The 11,090-nt window shown below is 39.2% G+C and overlaps 1 protein-coding gene across 1 annotated transcript in view; it reads right to left on the bottom strand.

Annotated features, from left to right (window-relative positions):
• Positions 1 to 913: 913 nt before the first annotated feature.
• The window catches only part of SPICE1 (spindle and centriole associated protein 1), a 30,575-nt gene continuing 20,398 nt past the window's right edge, over positions 914 to 11,090 (bottom strand). Inside the window, 8 exon segments of the mRNA XM_082498449.1 lie at positions 914 to 1,869; positions 2,734 to 2,821; positions 3,145 to 3,247; positions 4,430 to 4,601; positions 5,722 to 6,116; positions 8,193 to 8,417; positions 10,730 to 10,861; positions 10,864 to 10,876. Of these exon segments, the coding sequence (XP_082354575.1) occupies positions 1,816 to 1,869; positions 2,734 to 2,821; positions 3,145 to 3,247; positions 4,430 to 4,601; positions 5,722 to 6,116; positions 8,193 to 8,417; positions 10,730 to 10,861; positions 10,864 to 10,876 (1,182 nt within the window). The 3' untranslated portion in view covers positions 914 to 1,815.

Below are 11,090 nucleotides of genomic sequence, written 5' to 3'. Positions count from 1 at the left end.
GAGGCTATGCAGCTTTTAGGAGCCAGGCTGGAGCTCTGCATGGTCCTACTGCTTCAGTTGGCCACAAGCTGGGTGCACTGCACCACAGACACTGTTTTGTGAGGCAACAGGTCCCTCACTAGTCCTGACTCCAAAGCAGGACCTGCAGTCCTCTTAAACCTGAGTTCTACTGATCTCAAGGAGACTCAGGTTTCACTAACAATGCGAGGCAAAACCAGCAGTATTTCTCACCCCACTGAGTGTTTTTAGATGGGAATAGTTAAATAACTCAACTTACAAACAGTTATTTGATAGAGCAGCGTCCACGTTAGAGAAACTAGATGATGACTCAAAAGATTAATTCCAATCCCGTATTCCAAAATGAAATCTCAGACTAAATGGTTATGGAGAAGCAACTATTAGCTTGGAGGAAGTCAGAAACAACAGTATTAATATGTGGGCACTATGGCTATGTAGTCCATCCTAACCTTGGCATTCCTACCTCTGCATGAGTAGAGGGACTTCTTCCAAGCAATTTTAACTGTTACTTCACAAAATACAGGACTATGGGCCTTCTCCACTTCCCAAAGTTAACACTGGAAAAATAAATTGCAGAAATGTCAATGAATATTTGAACAGGTCCTGTTTTGAATCCCACATTTTTTAGACTTTCTAAATCTTCTTAAAGAAAACCCACCTTAGAAAAAAAAAAAAAAAAGAATAGGAAAGAGGAGTATCTTTTCTTCATTGTCCCGGAACTGAACTGATTGAAAGGATATGGGCTGGCCCCTTTTAATGCCCCAGACCACTGGTATCTTTAGGGGCAAATTTAACAGTTAAAAAAATAAAAAAATTAAAACAACTTTACTCAAAATCTGGTTTTGAGACTTGCAGATATTTTCTTCCCCAGACTTGCAGATTTTTTTCATTTTTTTATTTCCATTCTAAAAGTTTTTGTCCAAGTTTACTACAATGTAAGGAACTGATATATATGCATTTCCTCAGAGTCCTAGATTTTACTGTTGTCAATAATAAAATGATGGCTACTTTAAAAAGTCAAATAAAAATATAAAAACATGGTCATTAGAGTATTACATATACACATAACAAAACAGCTTAATACAACTATACTCCTATCAGTTCTCTATTGTATCAAAGATAGCATACTTTAGTACATAGCAAATAGATTCTGATTTCAACTTCAAATAGTCGCTTTATATTCGCTATAAAAATATTAAATGATATTTTTAAAAAGCAATCCTCAAGTCCAGGTGCAATCCCCAATATGTTAACTGCACAGAACACACAAGTTTTGGCAGCAATTGCAAGCATAGAAGGAACAAATTATTTCTGATGCAAATTCTTATCCAGCAGGAATAGACTGGCTTCCTAATCTCCAGGTTGCTTTTGAACATGGGTACATTCCCCCTCTCAGTTTTTCTTGATTGATTCCCTTATCTTGTGCAAATACACACTCCAGAAAGTTTCACATGCATTTTCTAAAACCTCCTGGTCTTCAGCGTATCTAACGCAGATATCAGATGCTCATTTGTATTGCCACGGCAGCCTCAGTTTACAATCTTGTGAAAGGTTTATTCAGTGAAATGGGATGATGTCACAGCAGCGTGTCCAGTTCAGAAACTCATTCCCAGGACTTCTTATAGTGCTCTGTATGGCACACATACAATAAGAATATGGATCTTCTTATACTAATGGCACTGACATGAAAGCACTTCAGAGTTAAACTGTACATCTGGAGAGTGGGACTATTGTGACCTTATTTTGGTCCATAAAAAAAAGATTTAAAAAAAATATAGGACTTCAGTGCAGCTTCCTTTACATAACGTGCATCGACAATGCAAACCAGCCTTCTTCTTTTTGCTTTTCCACCTGCAAAAGAAGAAACCAGTTGAAATTCACGCATCACAAATTTCCCATAGGCTTGCTAGTTAGTGCTGACTTCTGTAGGCTTGCTACCTATCTGTTCACTGATATGTTGCAATTGTTTGCCATCAGCACCACGGAGGTAGAGCCAACACCTACTTTAAGCCACATCTACCTTTAGTACTCCAAATTTCCCCTCTGGGGATGTATACTTCGCTGTTAGGGTAGGGAGTCCTGGACCCTAACTTTGTTTCTCTTTATTACTCCTAATTTAGATTATTCCTGGACATCAGGCAAGACAATATTACTATCTCCTCATTGTTGCTTTCAAGCATACAAACAGATCTGTAACTGGTTTACCAGACTGTACTACTGCCTGGAGTTCCCCACAAAAGCATCTCACTGTAGTCTTTTTCCCTTTGCACATTGGGAATCAGAAATCAGACTGGTGATTTTTCTTTGCATTTGGATTTATTTATTCTTCAGCAACTGACTTGTGCAAGCTTGCTTGCCTCCTGTGTGTGTGGCTCTACCACTACATCATAATCATTACTTGAAATTCTCTAAAGCCACCAGTGAAAGACTGCCAGAGGTTCCTAGTTCTAACACATGAAGATGCCACATCCGAAAATGTAGTTACAGGATCATTCACTTGTAAATAACAGCTCTGTGGCAGCAAACAACTAACATCACTAGCACTTGGAACTCCCCTTATCAATTGTCCAGAATCCAGACTGCAATGAATCAATTACTATTAGGCTCAGCAGATTTCAGGTAGGACCGAACTCTCTCCCCTTCTTTATCTGTCTTGCTTTTTCCTTCTATGGCACCGCAATCAGACTTTCTGGCTGAAAATGTTTTCAGTCGTACCTTTGGCCTTTGGCTGACAGGAGTTAATTTCATACTTTCTGATGTGGTACTTAGGGGTGAACAAGGTTTGCTAGAGTCACCTACAGACCTGTAGAAATTCAAAATGAGATTGAAAAAGTTAAAAGAGGAAGTGACTACTAGAATCATGTCTCAGATCCTGAGTTAGGACCCCTCATCAATACTCTTCAACAACCCATGTCATCTGTCTTATTGCACGTATTTGAAATACAAACAATGGAGTTGTGAAAAAGCTATTAGACCTTTGTCCCATTTCCACAGTTCAGTGTGATGAAGTCAGGGCAAGTCCACAAAATCAAAGAAAAACATAGCAATTTTTCCATTGTGTTCAAATTCTGCTCCATGGGTAATCAAGACACTGCAAAAATGAAATAGTAAAGGGTTAACTTTTACCTTCTTATACTTGTCATACTGGCAGGGGAAACACTATCTTCTTTGGAGCTGTCCATAGCAACTGCCACAGGAATAGACACTTCAATTGTCTTCCTTGCATTCTCTAGGCAATAAATAATAGCTTGATTCTGATGAGAACACAGCAACATTGCACAAAGTTCTATTTTCCCCATTTTTTGAAGGACATCACGTAATTCTTCACAATGGTACAGAATATACAGAGCAGGCATAAAATGTCAGGCTAAACATCAGCCCCATACCCACCCTCTGAAAATGACAGACATTGAAAGGAGATACTCAGAGCAACTATGGACAACGTGCACAGATATAGAATGATTCTTCCACAGATAAGCCTTTGGTTTCTGGCAATCAGAGACTTTGAGACTTCTGATTTCTCTACTTTGTTCCTTTAAGATTCTACTTTTTGTGATGAATTTGTTACAGCAGCCATAGAAGTGTTAAAAGTGTTATGATTCCCCTGCATGAGTTGTTGCATATGCACCTGCATATATATGCACACACATGTGGTCTCTCCTCCCCCTCAAGTCCTTCCCTTTATACATCCTCTGCGGCTTAGGAAGGGGGAAAGGGTGGGTGTCCTAGACAGAACAGGTGTACATGCTCACGGGCAGTTCTGCCTGTAATTGCAGTAACTCCATGAAAAGATAAGGCAGCCCTCACCTGCTGTAGAGTGTTTTTGTTTATAGTTACACATAGCAGCTAATCTATGAATCTTGAATCAGCAAGAATATTCCCTTCACTAATTTATCTCTTTAGATGACTGGAAGCTTCAGTAACTTCCTTCTATTAGCACTGGCAGTAACTCAACAAGGTAGTCTGATGGAAAGAGCATCCAAAAGACTAAAAACTGAAGTGTGTTCAAGAATTGGATAACCACTCTGCCATGATTTATAGAAGCCTGATGTAAATACTTAGTCCTTTTATTAACAGATTCTCCAGCAGAGAGGACTGATTAAAAAGACTCGTTCTGCCCATTCATGACTATGTAGCAGAATTGTTCTGCAGACAAGGACATAGCAAAGAGGAGATTTACCACAAAGCATGATATTTGCAGCAGAGTAATCACTAAGAAACTAACTTTAGGAGAAGTTTAGCCAATATATTTTTAGCTCTCTGAACTAAGGAGTGTTTGTACCACACAGTCATTAGCAGCAACTGTACTGCTGACCACAACCGCTAATCCAATCAGATAAGGACACGGAACTCCCAAAAGGGGAAAAAACAGTAAGACAATGTTTTGTTTCTCCCGAAGCTGGGTACTTACCAGTGTAATTTAGGGATGGGGGTAGAACAGGAGATGTCACTGGAGGGACCATATCGGTAGCAACTAATTTCTGCTGCTCTATTAGCTGCAACAGTTTATCACGTGCTTCTGTACTCTGACGATTCAGCTCTGCTATTCTTTCCTCCAAGCTCTTCGATACCACAAGATGAGTCTACTTGAATAATTGGATAATTACTTCCAATTAAAAACTTAATTTGCACCTTCAGGGAGAGCATGCAATACAGTTCAAGTATATCTATGCATTTAGTTTTCAAACTGGAAGTAAACATAATTATATAGCACCTCCTGTGAAAAATCTGATTTTGTCCCTTTCATTGTCCTGTAATTGACTAAACACAACAATATTTTAAATTGCTCTTCCTACAAATAGGAGAAAACAGCTATTGTCTGTATCATTAAAGAAAAAAAAAAGAAAATTGCCAATCATCTAGCAATTAACCATAATTAAGAAAATATTTAATCAGACAGTCGCATAGTCAGGATGGCGTGGGCAAACAAAAGCAGATTTCTAGCAGAAGTATCCTGGAATCATCTTTAAACCATGTTTTCATCCACTTTGACACCTTCCCCTCCCCCTCCAGCTACTGTTTCCACAAAAACAACACTTAAAATACTTTGCATCACTTTATACAACTACATGACTAAACATTACACAACATAAAACAATGTGGAAAGCGACAACACTGTCAGCCTACATTTACATGAGGAAATCCAAAATCTTTAGGATCCTTAATTCAACAGTAATTCAGTCACTGTGTGTAATCAAATATTTGCAAGAGATTTGCACCAATGTTAATCTCATGGGCTTTTGGGTCACAGTAGCAGCAGAGATGTATGCCATGGATTTAAATACACACTTTACAAGCTTCACAAGAACCCGTGGGTTGGTGCAGTGCTTTCACTGTTAATATTACTCAAGCTACAAGAGATATGCCTGATCATGTTGCAATCGCACCTCTCTTTTTGCAGCATAACCTTATCCCAAGCTTGTAAGTGTGCCACACACTTTGGGCTTTTCAGCACCCATATACAACATAGGCCTAATATGAGAAACTACTGTTGAACTCCTTAGGGAATGGCAAAAAAAAAAAAAAAAAAAAAAAAAAAAATCAAAGTCTCCAAGCAAATGAATGAAAAGAATATTTGTTTTTCTACTATTATCCTTAGAACAACTGACAACAGGAAAAAAGCAGTCTTAAAGCATCAGTAAGCTATGGGTAAGCAGATCAGCAGAAAGGGAATCCAGCCTTCCTTTTCTACTAATTTCTCACCTGTCCTCGTGAAGAGTCTGAGCTAGGATGTGCATTTGGTATTGGGTCTGGCTGATGTAGGCAGCCACTTGTGTCTTCAGAGAAGCCTCTGAATTTACTCAGTTGAGCTTTAATTAGAGAGTTCTGCCGTGTGAGCTCAGCTATCTGTCCCAGCAGGTCACTGTTTTGAAATAATTCTTCAGCTGTGCTATTTTTTCTAGTGTCACCTGGGCAGGACAAACTGATTTTCTCACGGGAACTCCCCAAGTCTTTGTCTGCAGGAGGAACTGGTTGCCTTTGAGAGAGGAGACAGTTTTTCTCACTTGTGCTCTGTGTTCTCAGGGAGGAGGGTGAGCTCCTTTCCTTGCATGGTTCTCTTTCAGTGTTTTCAGGAGACTGAGAAATGGCTGTAAACACTACAAAGAAGAAATAAAGGAACAGTAAGGAAAAAGACGTGATCCTCATCAAGGAAACTAACAGTGACTTTATGGCATGAGGCTAGTAATAATCAAGCAGGAGCTGGAATTGAAACATCTAGCCTGAATAGTGTTATGTTACTGATCAAAATCCCTCTGTGCAAAATCCTGCTGCAAGAACTCACCAGGTTAATATTTCCTATTGCAAACAGTCTTACATTCATATAACTTTAATGAGAGATTGAGAGAAAAGTCCAAAAGAAGAAGATAAATTGTTTTGTATTTCTTAGCTGATAGATCAAACACTACTTAGTTAACCCTCCATTTTCCAAAATCCAGTTACCTTACCTAATAAACTGTAATTTTGCAGTTTAGTTCAGATATTTATACTGGGTAGGTAACAAAACTTTTAGAATAATAAAACAAAGTAATACAAGACTTTTGGCATAACAACTAACTCATTATTTCCTCAGCCCCTATGAAAGGGGAAGCACTCTGGACAACAAAAGTAGTTAAATATTTTTTTGTGGTCATCATTAGCAAATCAATAACACACTACACCCACTGCTATATGTTAAGTCCAAGTTGGATTTTGTGATCAAAACCAGATTTTCCATGCTTTATATACCAAATAGCCCATTCTTTCCCAAGCTTTAGCTTTTGCCTCTTGCGCAGAGTATGACATTTAAAAATCTACACATATATCTGTTTTATGAATGTTTTTTCATATAGAAACATTCAAGAAGTTTAACATTTGGTGAACCATTTAGAATTCTTAACAGTCTTAAAATACACAACAGTCTTAACAATACTTTCCTCACATAGCTAAACTATAGTGAAGTCTCAGAATAGTTTTATATTCTTGTTTCAAATGACAGACCACATCTGACAGTTCTCAATGGGACTGAAGCCAGATGTTGTTCTTTGCAGCAAGCTACCTTTAGTTAAATTTCTCCTGATTTATTACATGCCTCCTTGCAGCATAGGTAACCACCAAACCACTTGAACTACATATAAACTTTCAATTGTCCTGCCAACTCCTTAAATCAAAAGGACTTTGGGGTTAATTTTTTAACTTGGAAAAGACTTACAAAGCAACACAGTTAAAAGCGGGGGGGGGGGGGGGGGGAGGGGGGTGTAGGGAAGGCACAAAACCCAACTATTGTGCCCTGCCTCCTGTCAGCAACCATCAAGCCAGCCATAAATGCAATTATCCGTCTATCAACAACAGAGGGTTACAGCGGCCCAGAGGGTTACAGTGCCTAGCACATTCAGCAAGATGCATGCGATTACAATGACAGTTGCAGGAGGAAACAGCTCATTTTGAGAGTCACAGAGGGTCCTCCCTTCTGCTCCCTTCATTAAGTTTAAATGAGAAATACCTTCCCTAATCACCCCTAAAGAACTTTCTTCCTCCCAATAACCAGAATTGAGCTACTGACATAAAATTCCTGAAGCCTATGCATACTGACACAAGACTGCGTTAATCTGCACCACGTAATTTCACCCAAAACTTCTTCAGCCACTTCCTGTGTATTAAATGAAACCCAATGGAAAACTGCTCCCAAAGTTTTTATAAAAAGCTATGCTGGGAAGATTGGCTCAAAGCAAGAGTACGCAGCCTACAGACATCCTCGTTTGTCTGCAGCATGGGCTACAGAGGCATTGAATTTCCAGTCTTCAGTGGTCCCACCGCTAAAGGTGATGGAGGCTGGATTGTACCATCAGCAGATGGAAATCTGAGCTGTACGTCATAGACAAAGAGGTACAGCAGATCATACAGAAGTGACAATCAAAACCAGTACAAAATCAAAATGCCAGTTTGGATTGCCACTGACAGGACTGCAGACAGTAGATGGAGAACTGCAGGGGACAGAAAGCCTAAAGGAAATCTAGCAGCAGGCACAGCAAGAAAAGAAATGCAAATCTGGGTGCAGAAGTATTCCAGCTATAGGACCAATGTGTCTAAGCATACAGATTAAAATTTTTCCATAGAAAATGCATCTTCAAAGGTAGTGCAAGACTGAAACAGTAACACACTACACAGACTCAAGTCTACAGCCAGAGAGATCTCACCATTCTGGAGGGGAGACAATTCCTGACTGCTTTTCTGCCGGGGGGGTGACAACAGCACAGCTGGCTGGAAGATGTGAGCTGGCAAGCTTCTACCAGCTCCTGCACCACCTGAAGCACCTGACCTCTGGAGAAACTTGAAAGGAAGTTCTTCCTGTGAGAATTTCAGCATACTTTCCAAGTTGCCTGCATCAGCCCTAGGCTCAAAATAGCTCAAATCAATTTTTTCTAAAGAAAGAGACAAAGCAGAGATAGAATTAAAAAAAAAAAAGGGGGGAAAAAAAATAGGTTTTGTGCAATACAGAAAATTCTCAATACCAACTTCTATGTTCAAGCATCTGAAAAGACAGATTAGAGTATGTTACACATACACTGCTAACTTCCTTCTGATCCCCAAGTACAGAACTCTCTCAGTGGAGCATAACACAAATTTTCACTGGCCTTAAGACCAAGAAGATCTATTACATGTAGCCTCACAATTTCACGATACTAGTAAGAGATCTGTTTGTAGTACATGCACAAGACCTACAGACACATGACGTGTGAGGAATAGGTAATAATGCCAAATTGCTGCATTTGGCAATATTCTCTTGAGAAAAGCAGACATACACCCTTGTCCTAATGAACCTATATTATAAATTTGATGACAACAATGGTGGAGTGGAAAACACTTCAAAGCTTTTTTGGGCTTTCTGATGATCTTTTTATGATTTAATTCTGACATCTCTTCAGTAAAAAAAAAGTTACTCTTCTGTATTGAACTACAACTAGCTTGTAGATTGCCATCTATTTTGAACTACAAAATGAACATCATGAAATCAGATGTAGCTAGCTGCGAGATCACAGTAATTTTAATATGCTTACATCCATTGCTCCATCAGTGCTATCTTTAAATTCTCTCTTCACAATTTTGTTCAGAACATTTGTTCCCAAAAGAGAAGTTAGTGGAAAATCAAGCCGAACACACCTGATCCCAAAATGCAAGAGAAAAAGCACCCTTCAAAGGCAAAGAGCCAGAAGAGGCTGTTCATATAAGATACTGCTTGTGGTTCACACTACTGAGGTTCTGAGATTGAACTTACAACCTGCCACCCACTATTCAATGACCGTGGCAAGAAATGAGAAACAACCTCTTGCCCTCTTTCACTGTACAGAACTGCATTTCCAAATTATCCTCCTCATGTGCTGTTTGTCACTGTGATATGCTCCAACTCCTCTCTCAGCCACTTGTGTCTCCAGAGAAGTCCTATGTTAACTTACACATGGTTTCTGTGCTAAAAGTAGCTATCTCAAATGTTTCACATCCAATCAGATGCCTTAAGGGTACAAGAGATCTCCTTCTGAAGGAGGAGGAAATATTTTTGTAACTTTAGGAATTTTTCCTCTCAGGAAGATGCCTTTTCTTGAGAAAAAGAGATTAATAAGGAAAAAAAGATTTGAAAATTCTGGTCTAGCAGAATTGTTGTATAGAAGGTTTGGGGTTGGTTTGTTGTGTTTTTTTTTTTTGGGGGGGGATGTTTGCTCTTTGGGTTTGTTTTTTTTTTTTTTTTGAAAGGTGTTTTTCCGATTGTCTGAGGATTATATTTTGGGGTAGGATTTTTTGTTTGCTTTTACACAGCCCGGGTAAATCACAAAAAAGGGATCTGGTATGTGGCTTCTTCCCGAGAACCCCACAGAAACAGTCACGACAAAAGTTTTTGACCACAAAAATGTCCACAAAACCAACATTTAACTAAGGAATACAAATAGCTCCAAGGAATCTTGGGATTCATAAGGAGTTACTGACCTCGACAGCAAAAACGATGCATTTAAGCAACCAATTGGGGAAGACAGTTGGGAAAAAACTCCACGGTGAAATAATGTAAAAAGTACAAGGTGAATCATATTTGTTTAGTTTGGCCATCAATGCTACTGGCTTAACTTAGCCTGCGTCTATGTTACATATCATTCCACTGGTCATTCATCTCTGACATAAAGTCACAAATATCAAGAAACAGACTTCTGCCTGGTTAGTTAACAAGCCTCAGCAGCTGCTGTTTCTGGTCAGCAGCGACCTCCAGCGTCTTATCGAAGAACCAATCTCATACTGTCAGGCTGCCTCAGCAACAGAAAGGTGGGATCCCGATTCAGTTGGGGTCGTTTTTTTTTTTTTTTTAGGACCCTCAGAAAAAACTGACTTTGTAAACCATCTTAATGGGGGAAGGCTACTCCTCCCCCCCCCCTCTTTTTTAATATAATATATTATGTATCACTTAAAGCTCAAGCCCAGGACTTGGCTAAACGTTTAATCCTGAAGTCCTGATCCAGACAGAATGATGCCAGTTAGGATGGAATACAACCTATATATTATAAAAAAATAATCTGTAGCAAACTGCTTGTGCTCACAGCAGAACCCATGGCATATGAATTTCCAGAAGTGAGATTCATGTTCATGCAGGAGGTATTTATTCAAGTATTTATCTATTAAATACCAAATTTTCCACTACAGGGAAAAACTGGACACCACTCCCATTTCATCCTTCACACATGCATGCACATACCTTGGCCATTCACTGGATCTTGGCCTGAAATTCCAAAATGGTTTGGACTTTGTTCTCCTCTAGGTTCTACCAAAGGGAGGCCTTTAAATGCTTGTGTGAGAGAGACCAGCTGTTCCTCTGTTACTGTCATTAATGCTGAAGCTTCTTCTAAAGGATGAAGAAAATGCGACAGAGATACAGAAATCTGTATTCTAGCAACAGAGTATAGATATATACCACAGTCAGCTCTGAGAAGAAATTTGGTCTCTTAATTTTCCTGCACAAATTTGCAGGAGGTTGCATGGGAGAAGTGGGGTATATTAATATTGGGTGTCTCCAGGCGTCTCATTTATTTTCTCTCCTGCCTCGAAGAAATTCTTTG

The sequence above is a fragment of the Vanellus vanellus genome (assembly GCF_965231255.1).
Source record: "Vanellus vanellus genome assembly, chromosome: 1".
NCBI lineage: Eukaryota > Metazoa > Chordata > Aves > Charadriiformes > Charadriidae > Vanellus > Vanellus vanellus.
This window is presented reverse-complemented; position numbering and strand designations above follow the sequence as displayed.